This window comes from Curcuma longa, chromosome 1, assembly GCF_044706935.1.
Source record: "Curcuma longa cultivar G26 ecotype Majalengka, Jawa Barat chromosome 1, ITB_CL_G26_1.1, whole genome shotgun sequence".
Lineage (NCBI taxonomy): Eukaryota > Viridiplantae > Streptophyta > Magnoliopsida > Zingiberales > Zingiberaceae > Curcuma > Curcuma longa.
Window position 1 is genome coordinate 15,152,034 of NC_133861.1, and position 18,745 is coordinate 15,170,778.

Below are 18,745 nucleotides of genomic sequence, written 5' to 3' on the forward strand. Positions count from 1 at the left end.
ATGTTGGCCTGCATTGCGTGCGCGAAGCAGGACGCTGACGACGGTGCAGAGGACGGGGCGCGTGCGTCGAAGACTCCGAGCAACAAAGAAGCCGTAAAAAGCCTCACCTCACAGGTCAGTCAGTACCGAAGTGATACTTTTTCTCATTCAGAAAATCAACGTATTATTTGATGCATTAAGCCTTAGATAGTCCTAAACATTAACCAATCATTTGCGCATTTGCTCGACAATTTAATTTATTGCACATTAATTGAAGAGGTCCGTGTCCATTTTGCATATATAGATGGTAGAAAATTGAGGTCAGTCGATCGGCCCAAATTAAATAGATAAACAGTTCAGCCACTCAAGGGAGAGAAGACGCGCAGATCCCTAGTTAGCTGGAGAAGCATGACGTCCGAGAAAGTTAACTCTTTAATTCTCGAAAGAAGAACCTGGCGGAAAGTAAGCCTTTGAGTGCGACGAGGAAGTAGGCGCCGCCGCGAGGAATAAAGCGACGATGGTTCTCCCACTCTCTTTTCACTTTGGTGTCAGAGAAACATACAACTGGTGGCTTGAGATGTACAAAACATATATATACGATGATGCTTAAGTAGGAAGTAAGGATAATCAGTATACTTGCACTAGAAAAATTAAGGAGAGGTCGATCAGGATTAACGTTGTTTGATTAGGCAAATAGACGAGCAGATCCATGCAAACTTGCATATATAGAAGGATGATCCCCTTCCGTTTTCGTGCCTTTAATTTAAACAAGGATTGTGCTGTAGGAGCTTTATATCACGGAAACAAACCTCGTCGCTGGATAAATTAACGCTGCCTTTTACACTTTGCTTTGCTATAGTGGGAAGAAAGAAGCAAAGAGGAGTGTTGCTGCAGAAAATGAAGTCGCATTAATTAATTGGAGTATTGTTTTTCTCTTGTGGCCATTTAGCACGATCGAGAGAAGTAAATGTTTACGAAGAATGATTTTTTCTTTTGCGAAGGAGGAAAAGGACAAATAAGTACAATACTTTCAACAAATTGCCGTTTGCCGATGGCTAGCCCCAAATGATAAGGAAAGAAAGGTAATGAACTGAAAAGGTATCTTGATTAGAAAATATTATAGTACTCGATCAATTGACGAAAATATTTATTCTAATAATTAGAGTATTCTAATATTAATCTAGTTTGGCACGGTCACGTTGATATATTCTCTCTTTTACCCATGGGCAAATTCAATAAGAGATAGTTATGTTTGCTTGCTTGTTAATCTTTTGAAATATTATTTAGATAAGAGCTTAGTAAATATATCAACATTTATCCTATACAGGAATGTGAAAAGATAAATAATTATTAAATTGTCACATGTTCTCAAACAAAATAAAAATTAATTTTTACATATTTTACATATATATATATGAAATATAAAATTTGCTATAAAATATGTGGCTCTAATATTGTTGTGGTAATTAATTTGGTGCAATATTTGACACAAGATGAAGATAAAAAAGAAATGATAAAAGTCAAACAATTTCAGACATTGTATTAATTATAAATTTATATTCAATAGTAATACTTGAATAAGAGATACTATAGGTTACTTTTTAAAATTCTATGAGATAAGATTTCATTCAAGAAATGTTGTATATCCACTATAAGCACTGTAAATTTAGAGATATTTGATGATATAAAAGAAAATTACATAGAATAGTAGTACTTTTTAAGATAAGAAGTATTCTTTTCACATCTTCTAAATTTTATTCAGTGGAAGCATATATAAATTCTGACAAACACGATTTACTACAAAAGTAATATCAGGTCGTGTGATAGCAACATATTGTATAGCTCCCAATATTTTGAAAAACCTAAGGATCAGACATAGTAGGTGAGGATGAAGTTACAAAGAAGTTTACAACAATTGGTATGAAGATAAAATTACACTCCATCTATTTTATATTCTTTGAAGACACCCAATAATATATTGTTTGAGGGAGAAAACAACTTTCATATAACGATCAATTATCAATTATTAAAATATTATTATTATATTTGTAGAATAAAGAAGAATCAGTTTTTAATTAAAAAATTCTTAAGCTTGTAATCAGTTATATAAATGATGAAATTATACACAACGAATTTGTCGAAGATTATACATAGATTTTTTGAATTGATAAATATGAGATAAAAATTATGGATGAATTAATCCAAATGATTACTCCATAAATATAATTTCCTCATGATATAATAAAAAAATACATTAGAAATATCTGATTGCCAATGCTGAATAATTCTCCTGTCCGAACATTTAGCCACAAACATATATGAGAAGTTACCAGCAAGAACCCTCTGAATCTAGATATTTTCTCTTGATCTTAGACAACGTCTCTGTTCAAGTATGAACTATGAACTACATATATGGTCTACACTAGTGGACACAGTTGCTTCGTGGACTAGTGAAAGGTTGGCTTGTGGACGAAGGAACCAGAAGGATCAGCTTACCGAAGTAGCAACAAGAAGGATATTTATAGGAAAAACTTCTCTCTACTTTTCTTTCCTCCAAAATTGCCCTATGAAATGGGCGACAAGGGTCAAACCGATGACTTTTTTTTCTTTCATAAGGGTAATTTCTTAAAGTAATTTTTTCTTAAACCGTTCACTTGTGCAGTCACCTGGCGATCGTGTGTTCTCGATGCTAATTCATGGCTAATCACGAGCCACCAATCTTCTTCCTACTGTTTGTTGAATCATAAAGCTAAATAGATCAATGTCAATATATAACATGATGCGGAGGCGCGATTTGAACTACGCAGATAAAGGACATGGTTCTGAGGTTTTCCAAAGGAGGTGGAAGCAGCTCATCCTCTTCTTCCTCATTCAGGAGCAGGAGCTTCCGCCACCACCATAGCCAAAGGCAGCAGCACGGCGCCTATACTTACGAAGACGCCGTCCATTACAGCAACCAGTTGGGCGCAGTAACTTCGAGGCCAGCGGCGTGGGACGCGACTAAGAGCGTGAAAGAGGAGCAGCGGAGGTGCGGAGGGAAGTGGACTGTGGGCATGGAGGATGATATAGTGGTGGAGGAGGACGTTGAACCCAAGGAGTGGATGGCGCAGGTGGAGCCCGGCGTTCATATCACCTTCGTTTCTCTCCCTGGAGGAGCCGGCAACGAACTGAAGCGCATTCGATTCAGGTCTTATTCTTACCATCTGTTTCTGGCCCTGACCGAAATTAATGTTGGCTTGATGAACTCGATCGAGTTAATTTGTAATTTCCTCTTAGCCGGGAGATGTTTAACAAGTGGCAAGCACAGAGATGGTGGGGTGAGAACTACGACAGGATCATGGAGCTTTACAATGTGCAGCGCTATGACCGACAGGCGCTCCAGACTCCAGCCAGATCGGACGACGACGGCGAGGTCAGTCAATCATCTTAGAACCAGTACGCCATCGATGACGAATCGTAAGAGATGATACTTCATATATATAGATTGTTATGTATTCAGGGAGAATCGATGTGGTCGAAGGTGAGCTTGACAAAGGAGAGCCCCATCACTCCGGCGCCACCCGCCACAGAGCTGATTATCGCCAGATCAGAGACGCACAAGCCACCGCTACCTGCAGCCTTAGCCACGTCCCACATCCTTCCGCATCGGCTTCATTCACTTGCCGCTGCCGCGACCACCACAGAAGGAGCCTCCGGTGTCAAGACCGAAGAAGCCGCTTCGGTGGATGCATCGAGGACCACCGTCTCGTCCAGAGACGAGGCGTCCGTCTCCGCCAGCAACGCCAGCGACCTTGAGATAACGGAGTGGGTGGAGCAAGATGAGGCCGGTGTTTATATCACCATCCGCGAGAATGGCGACGGCACCAGGGAACTCCGTCGTGTGCGATTCAGGTTTTTATTTAACACATGGAGTTTCTGCTACATCGTAGACTGTGCATGCATTCACTTTCATTCTGTTACTAATGAGGGCCACGATTTGATGGTGTCTGCCGTACGTTCAGTCGAGACAAGTTCGGGGAGGTGCATGCTAAGCTGTGGTGGGAAGCCAACAGAGAGAGGATCCAAGCTCAATATATGTAGACCAAGACAGCAAAACAAATCTCCTGCACACTCCAAGCAACACTGATTTAATTTAGAAGAGAAAAGCAAAACCAGGAAACTGTCGTCTTACATGGGATGTTCTCCTAACAAATGTCATATCGATCGGATTTCATGGGCGTTTTTGTCGTTTCTTGAACTTAACATCAGATGTATTTGATTTTAAGGATGGGTATAGATGATGCTGGTCCGACGGTGCCCCTTGGGAAAACACTTGGATTGTGGGAGTGTCGTGACTCCAACTCAGAAACTTAAGTCCAAAAGTGGAAACAGCTTGGTAGTTCAACTTACATGGAACTAACATAATGACATTCTCCCAAATCTGTTGCCACTTTCCCCCACCCTTTCAGTTGTGTCAAGTTGAAGCTAACATTAGCCTCGTTGCACCAAATACTCTTAGGCGATGTCTGGCAAGCCATCCAACGTATTTGACACCTTTATAGCTCCGCTGGATGTGTATAATGACAAGGCAGAACACTGAAATATCAGATTTAATTTTTATTTAGTTTTATGATAAACAATGTGAGGTTTTGCCAGCATTGTTTTTTTGATGTTATTACTTATTACGACTGCTCCATTGGAAGCACTGAATACATTAATCCCACTGAGATATAGCTGAGTTGATTACGACGCAACAAATTTACAGAAAAGGATAAGGATTTTCCTGATGAAATCAGATAATATCCTCCTGCGTTGTGACCAACTGCAGTTTCTCGATTTACCTTCTTATGAAGGCAATAGTTACAAATTAGCAATAATTACAAATTAGAGGAAAGAATTGTAGTTTACTTATCGTACATAAATAAAATTCTATCTCCACGGGACTTCATACAGACCTTTTGGAAAACGCTTGTTGCAACCCTATTAACTTAACCAGCACATAGCACATATGAAGGCCACAAGAAAGCAAAATCGCCTGAGTTTCACCAAAATATTAGCATTCGAACTGGTCCATTTTCTAACAATTGTTCGAGCTAAGTTTTGGAATATTCTGACAAGGACGAGAACAAATATGGAGACCAGCATGCCAGAGATGACTCCTGCTGCTGAATGCAATATATGACGTCCAAAAAACTCCTTGAGGTATAAATTTTTGGATCTGTTTTAAGATATTGATGAGCATCAAATGCCTACGGAAATTACAATCAACCATAGAAGACTTCACATACTAAATTCTATCATGACTATAGTAAAGAAAGTACAATGATTCAACTTAAAGCTGCAGCATCAAATTATCTTATTGAAATAATGGTCAAAGGAAGCGAACCATGTAAATAATCTAGTACAAGAAATACAAGAAACTTAACAACGAAACAAATGTATCTGTAATTATATACAGCCTACCCTTGCCTACCATTGGGAGACCTATACTTTAGCCCTCTGATGCTCAAGACTCTATCTAACCCCTATATATTTTGAACATTTATAATAAAAAAAAAATAGAAAGATGAAGCAACACCTAGATCATACTATGTAAGATAATCATGACCTCAGTCCAAGTAACATAGCTTTAGCCATATGATTAGCTATGGTCCTTCAATATGCACTATATGCTGAATTTAAAGGTAAATTATCACAAGTATACATACATCATGACACCTGAAATAACATGGAACAAGATTGGAAAAACCAAGTATGTTTTCAGATTCTATTCAAAATGATCAAAATAACATATATGCATTTATAAGTAAATGCAACTTCCATACTAATTCTTATCATGTTTATTGCTCTTTCATTCAATTAGAATTACTTTATTGTTGAGTTGGCACACTAATCCATAGTTTGAGGCTATCGGTGGATCTAGCAGTGGCACCCAACCCTAGGTTACCCACCCAGTTCTCTAATTCAGTTCCTTTTGTTCATCCATGTTAGTAGTTTGTGTTGTTTAGGCACTGTTTACATCACGCAAAGGAAAGGAAGTGACAAAGAATTCCACATTTCTCCAATAAAATAATTCAGTCAATAGCTCGTTCACAGCACTGCCGACTCCTGGACCATTTCCAGAAGATATTCTCTCATTGACCTCCTCCCCATCAGTCCCTCTGACCACACTGCCACACATCCACACTTGCTCGCGAATATGAATGCCCTAACCATAATCCAAGGCCCATCTGATGCCAAACTGAGAACATTCACCTCCGATCTCAGCTGACACTCCCTGACAACCATGCTCGAGTGAAGTATCGTGGCCGCCTACAATCTCACCCTCATCGTTGTTCTGACAATTCAGGTCCACAGCAAGGTTGGTGACCAAGCATTGAACCTCAATTAGGGCTCAAGGTAGTTGAGCGCTGTCAACTGGGAGAGAAGGTGATGGATAGCTCAAAGAGATGTTTCATCAAGGTTCTATGCCAAGATAAAAAGACTAAGGACGATTCAGAAGGGCAAAGACAACATTCCCCAATTTTTCTGCTGTAAAAGTTTGTTTCCAGCATATTTTAGGTGGAAATTTTTTTGGAAAAAAAAAATTTCCCACAGAAAGGAGTTTGGATTCCTTCCAAATTTCTGAGGATAGGAAGATGAATATGCCTCAACTTCTATGCCTTTCCACGAAATTCTTTCATTCCACAAGAGCAAAGATGCCCTTACAGTGCTACGAGCTTTAAAACACCTAGGTATGTAATTGCATAAGGGTTATGCACTTGTTCAAGTATAATTCTTATGTTTTAACATATAGAACAAAATCAAGCTTTATTCCTTTCATTAAAGAATAAAGTTCTTTTAGGGTCAGTTTACTTTGGAGGAGGGAAGTTGGAAGGGAAAGAGATAAAGGAGGAAAGGAAGGAGGGAAATATGGTGGGAAGAGGAAGGGATGAAGTTGTTTGCTTGAATGATGGAAAGGGAAAGGTGGAGAGGAGGTGGGAAGTGGGGAAATGACAAAATACCCCTCATGTGAGGGCTTTGCCTCTTGAAACTAGCCTACCATCAACAAGGCTCATGCAAACTGCCATCAATGAGGATGCATCCATGTGACACTGGCACGCATCATAGCAATACCCAATCCAACATGCATCATGGTGAGCTTGCAGGAGAAGTTGGAGAAGAATGTGAGGACGATGACCTAACTAGCACATGTCATGGCCACAAAGAAGAGGAAAAGTGTCATCATAGCAAGGAATAGATCTTTCAAACTTGGGTGCCTAATAAGACGGGGATATTGTTGTCACCTAGATAAATGAATCTCCTAGACTTTATGCTTGAGGAGACGAAGACATGATCAAGGATGTTGTTGTCACTTAGATAATGTCTGATTGAATTCGTGTGCCTAATAAGATTTAAGGCGCTCAACTGGACCCTCATCTAGATTCATGCCTCCAGTCCTTGCTCAGATTTTGGATAATGACAATTGAAATACTATATCAATCTCCCAAGAAATGTAATAGGAACTAGGAAAAAAAGGATCTAACACATATTATGAAGAAATAATCTCAGAAAGCAGCATTTTATGTTAAAAGAGGTAGATACTTGGGTTTTATTTATGAAGTTGTATTTAATCACATTGATGCAAAGTAGAAGAGGTTGCACCTGATCACAAATGCAGGAAAAACTCAGATATTGAGGAACTTACAGAATAAAAAATCTCCTGAACATCTCTGTAATGGTAGGTTCTTTTGCTTGGCAATGAAAGAGATCGTCTGGCATAATGTCAGCTTTTTTACTACCTGGTATATACCTACAACTGTATGTTTCATTTACCTACAGAAAGAATAGCATATTAAAAAGGGCAGAAGATATTGTGATATTAAGGAGGAAAAAAAATAAAATTTATAAAAATTTTTGACATGCATTTGGGTAAGAAAAAAAACAGATAAGCATCTGCATCAAGCATATTATCGATCACTTGCCATATGATTAGTGAATTTCTCCTCCAAACCTTAGAAAAGGGCTTTTGCTTCAGAACACAAACCAGAGCCTTTACCTTGAATTTCATTTTAGTCAACCAGGCAGTCTCAAAACCAGGGCGACATTTCTCAGGGAGAGCTTCTTTGGGGACCTCTGCCACTGCATGAAATATTTGACTAGTAAAATATTCTTTGTACTCTACCTGCATACATAAGTATTTCATTTTATTAGCCATAGTTTTGAAGTAATTGAATAGTCTGATTTAAATAGATTACTGATCACCTCAAAAATGGCAGACCAATAGTAATCATAACGACAAGGGAATCTTGTGCTCTTCTCTGAAGGATAGAGCACTCGCTTAGCTTTATAATTCAATATTCCAAGTTCGCATGTCTTGGACGTTCTAACATCTACACCTAAAAGATGTCCAAGCATAACAGTTCAATGTCAATGCATATTGAAGCTAGAAATTAGCAGTTTGAAAGGATAGCAAAGAGATTCATCATGTGCATTGAGCTTGTTAGCACTTCTAAGGTAAAGAAGGTGTCACAATAATAAAAATTCACCGGCCTGAAAACATACCAAATACATATTATAGATGGAATGTAAAAGGACCAAGGAAACAACAGGATAAGTATATATTACATACGACCCATGTTAACAACTAAAGTAATTCCAATGTATAATAAGAAAAGAAAAACATTATCCAACACATGAAGCAATAAATAATGGACATAAACTCAGAGTCATAAGTTTGAATCAGCGGGTAAACAAGAACATACTAATTAAATGTGAAATTTGCAAACTACGCTAGGTCAACTTGGTCACCATTTTAGTTAGGGAAACGATACATGAAAGAAATTATGCCTGATAAGAACATTGTGAACAAGCATAAAGAAACTCACCACTAGAAACAATTCTACAAGTCGAGGGTAGCGAGACCAGGGAAGAGACCGAGAGTTGCTCAATGGCCAAACCGACGAATCCCGCCAGGAAGGAGAACAGAAAGGGGGCGGCGAGGGGGAGAATGAGATTCCGAAGAAAAAATACGCGAGGTACTCTTCCTCCCACACCTCCACTCGCTTCTTTGCCGCTTCCACTTCCGCTGCCGCCGGAGGGCTCCGGCGGATCCATAAGAGACAAAAGCTAGTTGAAATCCATGGCTTTCGAGTTCAGATAGCCTGAGATGGCCTGAATCGCGACGACGAAAGGGAACGGGGTCGATGGCACTTCGAAGTTGGGAGTTGGATTTGGCAAATGGAAAGGAAAGGGAAAGGAGATGCTTTATTGCTTAACAAAAAAAAAAAAAAGGGAAAAGCCGTCAAAAGAAAATTTATATTTCGGCGCTGGCACCTCGATCCGTTTCAATACTTATTTTCTGTGAACATATAGTTAAACACTTATAACCATCAATTAAATAAAAAAATCTAACAATAATAAAATTTTATTAAAAATCATTATTCAAGAATGTTCTAAGAAACGATGCGTAAAGAAATATTTAAAAACAATTATATATTAATCAATTCTATTGAAATGGTCCCTAGCCATATGAGATTTCCAAGTCAACGGTGGCCGGTGGGAGTTCAAATTTCCCTGTATCCTGCTCTAACTCCATCTACGTTTATCCTGCTCCAGCGCCCTGCCTTGCCGCCCAAGAAAAGAAACACCAATCGCCAGCTCACCTCGCCACAAAAAAGGCATAACTACCGCGGTTACTTAATTAATTGATTCGTGGACTAAATAGAAAAGGAAGCTTCTCGGCAGTCAGCCGCCAGTACAATCAAACTCGTAACGTGTACTCGCTGGCATCTTTACGTTCCGATAAGCAAGGAAACTGCCACGTTCTCTCGCGCACCCAAATTGATATCGCTCTTCACGAATCTCTGGTGAATTCGACGGCTTAGCTTTGTCCGCGAACCGACTCAGACTCTCCGACTCGTGGGTGCTATAATATCACCGTCGCATGCTCTTTATCGTTCCATAATTAAATTCGATTTTTTTCTTCCTTTCATTCTGTTTGCTGATGACGATGGGCTCTCGGATGGCCGGATCGGCGCTGTTCCGACACCTCGGTCCTCGCCTCTTCTCCACCGCCTCTGCATACCGCGCCTCCGCCGCGGTGGAACCGTCGTACGCGCTGCTCCAGTCCTCCTCGCGTTCGCCCTCCCCGGTGCTTTTGCGCCTCTTCCCTGTCCGGATGGCCAGCACTTCGGCGTCTCCGGCGCTCGGAGGCGAGGCTCAGAAGGAGGATGAGGCGAAATCTGCGGCCGTCCATCCTAGCGAAGGCAAGCTTGTTTCGAGTTATTGGGGCATCGAGCGGTACAAGATCACCAAGGAGGACGGCACTCCTTGGAGGTGGTCTTGCTTCATGGTAAGCGACTCAATTCTAGTAATCGATCGCATCGCTAAATCTCTTACTCTAATTGGGCATGGTAAATTTCTCAGCCATGGGAGGCGTACAAGTCCGATACCTCGATCGATCTGAACAAACACCACGTCCCCACCACCTTCCTCGACAAGATCGCCTACTGGACTGTCAAAGTCCTGCGATTCCCCACCGATATCTTCTTCCAGGTGCGTTCTCTTATTTTTCCTCCGGAGTCCGGTGTAGTTTCTTCCTCTCCAAGGATTTCGGAGCTTCCTTGCGGTGTAGTTTCTCTGGAGTCTTTTTTGTATTACTCGCTTTTTTTTTTTTGTTTCTCTGTGTGTTATAGCGTTGTACTAAACTCTTGAGTTGCTCCAACTCTGAAACAGAGGAGGTACGGATGCCGCGCGATGATGTTGGAGACGGTGGCGGCGGTCCCTGGGATGGTGGGCGGCATGTTTCTCCACTTGCGGTCGCTTCGCCGCTTCGAGCACAGCGGCGGTTGGATCCGCGCGCTGCTGGAGGAGGCGGAGAATGAGCGGATGCACCTGATGACCTTCATGGAAGTGGCGCAGCCACGGTGGTACGAGCGGGCGCTGGTGCTTGCGGTGCAGGGCGTCTTCTTCAACGCCTACTTCCTGGGCTACCTGGTGTCGCCCAAGTTCGCCCACCGTGTGGTCGGTTACCTGGAGGAGGAGGCCATCCACTCCTACACCGAGTACCTTAAGGACCTGGAAGCGGGCAAGATCGAGAACGTCCCCGCCCCTGCCATTGCCATCGACTATTGGTGCCTCCCGCCCGACGCCACGCTCAAGGACGTCGTCACTGTCGTCCGCGCCGATGAGGCTCACCACCGCGATGTCAACCACTTCGCTTCGGTATGCTAACTATCGCCTCGCCCTATTAAGAGGAGTGCATTATCTTTCTTCCGATAGTATAAATGGCACATAGCTCACTGTTGGTGATTGCATTGTAGGATATTCATTACCAGGGAATGGAGCTGAAAAATACACCTGCGCCGCTGGGCTATCACTGAAATGCTGCTCTCCTTGTACGCTATATTCTGCCCGGCAGTAGTAGAAGTCGTAGAGGTATTATGAACAAATAGATCGACTGTAAAACCTGGAATAATTTGTTTTGTTTGATGGTGATCCCGTATTGTACATATCAAATGATATGTAAACCCTATAATTGTGCGTAACAATTGCAGTGTCATCTTTCACCAGTTTTTTGTTTTTACTAAAAAGAGAAACCATCTTCGACGGGCTCTGGAGCATCACCGTGATCGTTCGTATTTGTTGCTTGCTTGCCTTGAGGTCTTGTTTGATAATGTCTATCATGTTCTGGTGTCTGGTTTGCGTTAAGGTCTGTGGAGCATCAGTTTTATTCACATCACGGAGCTTTTCTTGGTCACGGCTGGGAAAAGACTTTTGTAGCTCCAAACTCGTGATTTTGTAGGTCAAGAGGACAACAAAATCTGGTCAAAAGAACTCGTAACACGTTTAGGCATATATTAACGTCGTTGAAATATACTTGTCTTAATTCGATGCTTTGTTCCTTCGCAGTTCAGATTAGAATGTAGTAGGAAGCTTTTTAAGAGTCACACAGACGAGTTGTAATTATTATTAGAAACAGAATTTTTCTCTTCGTTTTTGTAGTGGCAGAACGATGATTATTAATTTCAGGCGCTATTAACATCGGTTCGATCTTAATGCTGCACGCAGTACTATGATTACTTGTCAATTTTAGCATGTATCAGTAAGCGAATGTCCTTTATACTTGTAATCGGTTTTGTAGCACAGAAAATTTTCGATCACTGATGTCTTATGAATAGGTTCCTTTTGTATACGTTTTTTGTCGGTTTTATCGATTCAACTAGTGCATAAAGGAAAAAAAAAACTCGTACATTAATAAGTCTCCTTATAGGCGCGATAGTTTAAATTAAATACAATTACCACTTGATGTCTGAGCATTATTCATGCTTGGCGTTGCCTCATGTTCACCAGACTGTGACGCTGTCTGTTACTTGTATCAACGATACAAGGAATGCTGGCTAGCCAAATTGACCAAGCAATCACCGTGGCGTATGCCGAAGCTTGTTTCGTGGGTGTTCCATATCGCGCTTGCAAGTAAGTATCTGATCACGTCATCATCGGTGTTTATTGTGTACATGTGACATTTTTCCTAGGCTGTTTATTTGGGTCCAGGGATTGCCTCGTGCGTAGAACACATGCCACCAAACGCTCTCCTTCGTTGGATCCCCATCGCACAGCCATCTCGACTCAATGGCTCGCCAAGGCGGACGAAGAGCAAGAAAAAAAATGTGAACGGCGAGTGCTTATTTATTCAATTACCGAACCAGTGATTCGTGGAGCGGTCTCCGGAGGTCGTCGTCACCGTCTTCCTCCATTTACTATTTTGAATAAAAATTGGAAAAAATTTATTCCTCCTCTCGTCTTCCTTCTCTTCGGCATCAGCGTCGCCTCATCTCATCCCTCTGCTTTGTGAGCGAAAACGGGGAGGGAAGAAAAGGGTGAACTGCACATCGATTCGTCTGTGGTGCGAGGACGGCCGCCGTTCAGGTGGTGGTTGTCGCGATCGGTGAAACCCTAAGGAGAGGAGGCCCCTGCGGAGTAAACGAGGATGAGATCTCGTTCGATATGAGTGGGAACTCATGTCGGAGCTGGACTCTTCTTGATTGGATCTGTAAAATCCGTGTTCCGCCGTCGGGATCATCGGTGACATTGGCTGCCGAGCACTCGTCGCGGTGGCTTCGATTTCTAGGGCTCCTTTCAGTTCCGCTGGGCCTGGCCTAGGGTGCTAGGAAGGCGGGCGATGGGGGGTTCAGAGGGTGGAGATGGAGGAGGGATCGGCGTCGATTGCAGCGTCGGGACGATCGTTTGGGTGCGACGGAGGAACGGATCCTGGTGGCCGGGGAGGATTCTTGGGCAAGAAGAGCTTTCGGCATCGCATCTCATGTCCCCGAGGTCGGGGACGCCAGTCAAACTCCTGGGTAGGGAGGATGCCAGCGTGTGAGATCTCTGATTTACCTGTTGTTTTTCAACTTACATAGTAAACAAACTCTTTATTTGTTGATGCATATGGTGCTCACAGTTTTTTCATTCCCAGAAATGATGCAATTTTATCTTGCGCTAGCTCCATCCTTTGCTTTCTCTGATATGACTTAATTTTTGAGATTTCTTCTTTTGTTTGTAGTATTAAGAATCCATGTAATGGTTACTGTAAGCGCTGAATGCTTATAGTTCAATAAACATTTCCCTCCCTAGGGCATTGTAATGTAATTGAAACCATTCCAAATATCTAGTTTAACTCAAACATAGGCTAGTCTCAAGAGTACAATATAATGCTATGGCTTATTTATTGTCGAATAGATAACCTAGAGGATTGGGGTTTAATTGAGGCATATGATTTGGTAAATTCTACAACTACTGGAACTATTATTTATTGGAAATTGAGAAGTATACATTAAAATGTGGAAGTCTGTAGATTCAAAGGAAGGATAGTTATGTACCATCTAGAACTTTTACTCTGTGCTGTTTGCATACACAAATACAATTTGCATTTTTCTCAACCAAGGAAAATGTCAGTCTGTCTGACTTCCAATTCTGATTGATATGTCATGTGTTTTACAAGAGCACTACAATTTGGATGAGATGAAGTCATTTTTGCGTGTTTCTCCATCAAGACTATTTAACAAGGGCAAGACAACCGTTTTACCATCAAATTCTGTGGGTTCGGGTGGATGCATTAGTTAATAGTTGCATAGTCATAGTATACACATAGGTGGGATTTAAACCAAGACCTTGGTTATAATTCATTCCAACAACTCAAACCGGATTCAATTATTCCAATGCAGTTTTCTAATCCTAATGCTTATCAATTAAAAGTCTAAAACAGGGATACCACTGGCTTTTGAAGTTTTTCTTCTTTTGTTTGTTTTTGAGGACTTGGAGGGGATTTGAACTAGACCTTGGCAATAACATCCAATGGCCAGTTGAGCAAGGATAGAACCTACTCTATCTTCATTAAGTGGCACTGTGCAAAACTGCAAATGCTTCCAAAATCTTTAGATGGACCTCCCAACAGTTTCCTTATTCATGGCTATAAGCTTCATATTGTTTTTAAGTTTACATATTGGAGAAATTAATTACTCGGCTCATACAAACCTTGGATTATATTGCATTTTGTTTATCTGGTTATGTCTAGTAATCTCATGTATTAGTATTCAGTAGTGATATTTAAGATGAACCTACCTGCAGTGACTGGTACAATCTGGAAAAATCAAAGCGCGTTAAGGCATTTCGCTGTGGGGAGTTTGATGCTTGCATTGAAAAGGCTGAAGCTTCATTAGGAGTACCTATCAAGAAAAGGGAAAAATATGCCCGCAGAGAAGATGCTATTCTTCATGCTCTTGAACTTGAGAGCAAGCAGCTTGAGCTAAAGCAACCAAAACAAGCGATCATCTCAAATGGAATTACCAGCAAGCCTTTAGGTACTGTGAAGATAGAGTTTAATAACTCGTCGCCTTCAGATAAATTTGCCAGAAATGATGAATCGTCATTCCAAAGTGATTGTGCCATTCACAAGGCTCCACTTATTAGAAAACAAGGTTTGTTGCTTGAAAAAAATGTGAGCAATTGTATGATTTCAAATGATGCAAAAAACTGTAAGCAAATAGGAAATATTTCTGAAGCCATTTATCAAATGAGTGGACTTCAGGATTTTGGTTTGCCTATTGCTCTAAAGAAAAGGGTCTCTCCTGTCTGTTTCTTTGTTGGCTAGCACCAAATTTGCTGAGAATGATGTGAATGCTTTTGTAGGTTCTGACGATATAGTTGGAGGTACAAGTCATGTCAATGGAGATAAAAGTAATTTGGCAATCAAGAGTAAAAGGTCACATGGTGGATTTTCTGAAGAGTCTTCAGTCAAAAAACGTGATAGACGTCGCCCACTTGTTCAAGTTCTACAAACTAGTGCAAAGATACCAGCTCCTCATTCTTCTCATCTTGATTGTTATCCTTATGATTTATCATTGAAAGGCGAGCAAGACCATATGGGTATTTGTCAGGCAAAACAAAGTAGCTGCATCTATCTTTCTGCTGATTCAATTGTCTCACAGCATGATAGAGATAATTCTTCTGAAGAAACTCAATCATTGTCAGACAAGTGTGGTTTCAATCAACCTGGTTCAGTGGCAGAAGATTGCTCAACTTCTGAGATGAGTTTGACAAATGATTCAGATACTTCTCCAAGGGATTACTTGGACACTGAGATGGAGGGGCATATCTCAGGAGGTATTGCTCTTGAATAGTGTGATCTTTTAGCTTGATTTGCATCATCATTGGCACATTTTAGGGTCTTAAGTTTGTTAGTCTTATTTTTGTTTTCTTTTATTGCATTTTACTTACCTAAGCAATGTTTAGTTTGGCATGACTCTGTATCATAGTCGTTGGTATTGCAAATGTGGCCACAAAATATGTCAAGTTCTTATATCACTATATTGCTTCAATGTAGATGATTGCAGTTTTGTGAACTAGTAGTTTGCTCTGTTGTTAATTAACAGCTGTAACCTTTTGCACTTCAGTTACTGGATGGCACTAATCCAAAGCTTCAACTCTTCTGCAGTACCTTATAATAATAAAAAAAAAATTCAATGATGCTGTTGAATGGTAAAAAGTAACCATTAACATGGAATCCTTGCTGGATGAGTTGTTAGTTCTGAGCCAAACAACTTTAGTTTATTGAATATTAGTGAGAATTTAGACTAGCAGGGGCAAAAGCATATAGTTGGCAAGATGGTTATTTTTTACCGTGCATCTCATGCCTTGTTAAACGTTTCAGACAAACAAGAACTTAACCCTGCTTTCTCATTTGTACCAATTGTGAATAATACACTGAACATAAATTTTGATAGAATGAAAGATATTTGTGTTATTTTCTTAACCCAGTATTAGTTCCCTTTTTTGATGCTTATTTGCAGTTATCGTTAACTAAATTTTCTATTATTCTTTATATTATCTATGTTGGTTTCATTTCAGATACTGGTCGATCCCTTGGATCAAAAGATTGTGACCCTCCTCAACATTGTGTTTCAGATGAATTCGAAGAGATGGACAATGATGAAGTGCCTTCTTCCAGCATCATATCCAACCTTCATCCCTTTGAACAATCTGCAGCTAACGCTACTGGGGTCGGAATCTGTAAATGGCATATAAAAGGAAAACGCAACCACCGTAGTGTAGTTAAGCTGCCAATTGATGGGATGGATGGCAAGATCTGCATTATGAGTTCAGATAAATGGGATTGTTCTATGAGGGAAACAACAAATGTAATCAGGTGTGGTAGTTCGAAAATGGAGATGGAACCTTGCAGACAAAAGGCTCTTGATCAAGGTTTGTACCACATCAAAAAGGAGGTTAGTAGTTATGCTTGTGATGAGGTTGATTTGATTCGTGAAGATTTCCTTCACGAGCAGGATGAATACAGAAGACAAAGACATAAACTGGCCTCTAAAGCAGCTAGGGATCTTGGGCGAAACCATATTGGCTTTAACAATTTGGAAGGTGATTCTCATTTGATGTCAACATCAGGCTGGGAGGCTGATGAGCCACCTTATGGACTTCGAGGTAAATACTGGGAAGACTCTGATGAGTGTTATGATCCTGTTTATGCTGCTCATGCCATGAGAGATATGGGAACCATTTTGTATGATGTCGACCTGAAAGTTAAAGCCAGCTATCAAGGCGAGCGTGTTCCTTTGGTTTCTCTGATGAGTAGGTTGAATGCAAAAGCAATTGTAGGGCACCCCATCCAGATTGAGATCTTAGAAGATGGTTGCACAGGTGAATATTTGTGCATCAATTATGCTAATACAGATGAAAATACAGCAAACCAACCAGTTTGGAGGACTGCAAGAAGAACAGTTATGCAACGAGTTCCTCGTCCTCATCCAGTTGCATCTTCTTTGGATGATGGTGAAGCTGTGGGGTCTAGATATCAAAATGCATCTCCTTCCTTCATATATCCCAATCCTTCTCAGAATGTACCTAAGGTAGCAAATAAGAAAGTTTCTCATCGCCACCAGCACCAATTATCATCAGGAAAAATTCAGAAGAAGTCCCATAAGAAAGCAAGCTTGTCGAGCCAAAAAACTAGAGCACTATCTTCTTTCACAATTGAAAAAAGATTTGGTGGTGGGGGTGTTAAGCTATCACATGCTAGAGGTAGCAATGTGTTGGGCAGTTTGATAAAACCTGCGGGGCAAGTGCCTTCTGTTACATGTGTCCCTATGAAGATAGCCTTTAGTAGGATTCTTGAAGCAATTGGAAGGCCATCAGCTTTGAGCAATCGTGTCAGAATAGCCATCCAGCAATGAAAAGATAATACATCATAGTTTACAGTTATCAGCTAGAAGTTGTTGATACTCTACGGTCCTGCATTTCATGCTTCATATAAACTATTTGATTCTGCATCCAAAGCGAATGCTTCCGTCGACTGACTTCATTAGATCAGTGATTGTGTCCATCCGATCTGCTGCTGATTGGTGTTGATCGCCTGTTATATATATATATTTATCTACCTTGTTAGGAAACTAAGGCAGTATCTTGGTGCCCATGGCTGGCTGCTCTTTAGCAAAGGGCTCGTGTGAAACGTAGTATCATGGAATGCAGGTGTGCTTTTCTGTTCAAGAATTCACCGTGGTTTGTCTGACTTCTTGTAAATTACTAACTGCTACCGCGAGTGTGTTCTATCATTCGGAAATATACATGTTACAAATTTCATAAGGTCTTGTAGAAGAGCCAGTATCTGTAAGCTTTATATCGGTACAAAGCTTGTTTATTGTTCAATGTTGCAACTGTTAGTGGAAGAGTACCAAGTCATACCGTTCCGTTAATGCTACTGCATTTTAAAATCTTATTCTCTTGTTGATCCAAAAGGATTCTCCGTTTCATGGTCATTGCACGGATAATCATCTTATCAGGGAGTATAACTTGTGTCTTCCTGATTTGAAAACATATAATTCACTTTAAGCAACTTTGGTCAATCTGTCGGTGACAATCAGATATTCCGCCTAATATCTTTCTATAACCTCGCGTTATTAACTGCACTAATTCATGATTTTTGTTGCGTGCAAAGGTGAGGGATCCATTTTTTTTTATTATGGGCTAAGTTTGATTTGATAATTTTGCAAGACAAAAGACCAGCTTTTATGAAGTTTATTTAAGTTTGTTTATTAAGAAACTTAACATGCCGAATCAAGCCTGAGCGTTTATCAAACTCAATTTGTGATATGATTATTTTTATAATTTAAATAAATTAATAATCTAATAAATGAAATTTAATTATTACTCATTTTAAATATAATGGGTTAATTTGAAATTTTAAATTATGACCTTGAGTTCTAGTTTAGAAAGATGATTCTGGACAAATAATTGAAAA

The 18,745-nt window shown here is 40.4% G+C and overlaps 4 protein-coding genes across 4 annotated transcripts; 3 read left to right on the forward strand and 1 right to left on the reverse strand.

The window, feature by feature from the left end:
* LOC141844971 (protein Brevis radix-like 1) lies at positions 1–4,244 on the forward strand. The gene is made up of 5 exons (XM_074732965.1): positions 1–114; positions 2,787–3,166; positions 3,256–3,391; positions 3,479–3,870; positions 3,981–4,244. The coding sequence occupies exons 1-5, from the start codon at positions 1–3 to the stop codon at positions 4,057–4,059; spliced, it is 1,101 nt and encodes a 366-aa protein (XP_074589066.1). The 3' UTR covers positions 4,060–4,244.
* Positions 4,245–4,855: 611 nt separating this feature from the next.
* On the reverse strand, positions 4,856–9,215 carry LOC141840632 (uncharacterized). Its single transcript, XM_074728681.1, has 5 exons — positions 8,826–9,215; positions 8,203–8,336; positions 7,997–8,122; positions 7,646–7,773; positions 4,856–5,176 (listed from the first exon to the last, which is right to left on the reverse strand). Exons 1-5 carry the CDS (start codon positions 9,052–9,054, stop codon positions 4,942–4,944), a joined length of 852 nt encoding a protein of 283 aa, XP_074584782.1. The 5' UTR covers positions 9,055–9,215; the 3' UTR covers positions 4,856–4,941.
* A 683-nt stretch (positions 9,216–9,898) lies between these two features.
* LOC141839904 (ubiquinol oxidase 1a, mitochondrial-like) lies at positions 9,899–11,510 on the forward strand. The gene is made up of 4 exons (XM_074727761.1): positions 9,899–10,291; positions 10,366–10,494; positions 10,675–11,163; positions 11,262–11,510. The coding sequence occupies exons 1-4, from the start codon at positions 9,944–9,946 to the stop codon at positions 11,319–11,321; spliced, it is 1,026 nt and encodes a 341-aa protein (XP_074583862.1). The 5' UTR covers positions 9,899–9,943; the 3' UTR covers positions 11,322–11,510.
* An 889-nt stretch (positions 11,511–12,399) lies between these two features.
* LOC141848372 (uncharacterized protein At1g51745-like) lies at positions 12,400–18,153 on the forward strand. The gene is made up of 5 exons (XM_074736427.1): positions 12,400–12,414; positions 12,493–13,317; positions 14,566–14,915; positions 15,127–15,600; positions 16,345–18,153. Exons 2-5 carry the CDS (start codon positions 13,121–13,123, stop codon positions 17,679–17,681), a joined length of 2,358 nt encoding a protein of 785 aa, XP_074592528.1. The 5' UTR covers positions 12,400–12,414; positions 12,493–13,120; the 3' UTR covers positions 17,682–18,153.
* Positions 18,154–18,745: the final 592 nt, after the last annotated feature.

Excerpts from the sequence above, each read along its gene's own strand:
- LOC141848372 (XM_074736427.1), top strand. The coding sequence starts at position 13,121 with ATGGGGGGTTCAGAGGGTGGAGATGGAGGAGGGATCGGCGTCGATTGC. Across the intron at positions 13,318-14,565 it reads GGTAGGGAGGATGCCAGCGT|TGACTGGTACAATCTGGAAA; the intron begins GTGAGATCTCTG and ends ACCTACCTGCAG. Across the intron at positions 14,916-15,126 it reads TCCACTTATTAGAAAACAAG|GTTCTGACGATATAGTTGGA; the intron begins GTTTGTTGCTTG and ends ATGCTTTTGTAG.
- LOC141844971 (XM_074732965.1), top strand. The coding sequence starts at position 1 with ATGTTGGCCTGCATTGCGTGCGCGAAGCAGGACGCTGACGACGGTGCA. Across the intron at positions 115-2,786 it reads TAAAAAGCCTCACCTCACAG|ATAAAGGACATGGTTCTGAG; the intron begins GTCAGTCAGTAC and ends TGAACTACGCAG. Across the intron at positions 3,392-3,478 it reads GATCGGACGACGACGGCGAG|GGAGAATCGATGTGGTCGAA; the intron begins GTCAGTCAATCA and ends TTATGTATTCAG.
- LOC141840632 (XM_074728681.1), bottom strand. The coding sequence starts at position 9,054 with ATGGATCCGCCGGAGCCCTCCGGCGGCAGCGGAAGTGGAAGCGGCAAA. Across the intron at positions 8,123-8,202 it reads ATTGGTCTGCCATTTTTGAG|GTAGAGTACAAAGAATATTT; the intron begins GTGATCAGTAAT and ends TTATGTATGCAG. Across the intron at positions 7,774-7,996 it reads TGACTAAAATGAAATTCAAG|GTAAATGAAACATACAGTTG; the intron begins GTAAAGGCTCTG and ends TTCTTTCTGTAG.
- LOC141839904 (XM_074727761.1), top strand. The coding sequence starts at position 9,944 with ATGACGATGGGCTCTCGGATGGCCGGATCGGCGCTGTTCCGACACCTC. Across the intron at positions 10,292-10,365 it reads GGAGGTGGTCTTGCTTCATG|CCATGGGAGGCGTACAAGTC; the intron begins GTAAGCGACTCA and ends TAAATTTCTCAG. Across the intron at positions 10,495-10,674 it reads CCACCGATATCTTCTTCCAG|AGGAGGTACGGATGCCGCGC; the intron begins GTGCGTTCTCTT and ends ACTCTGAAACAG.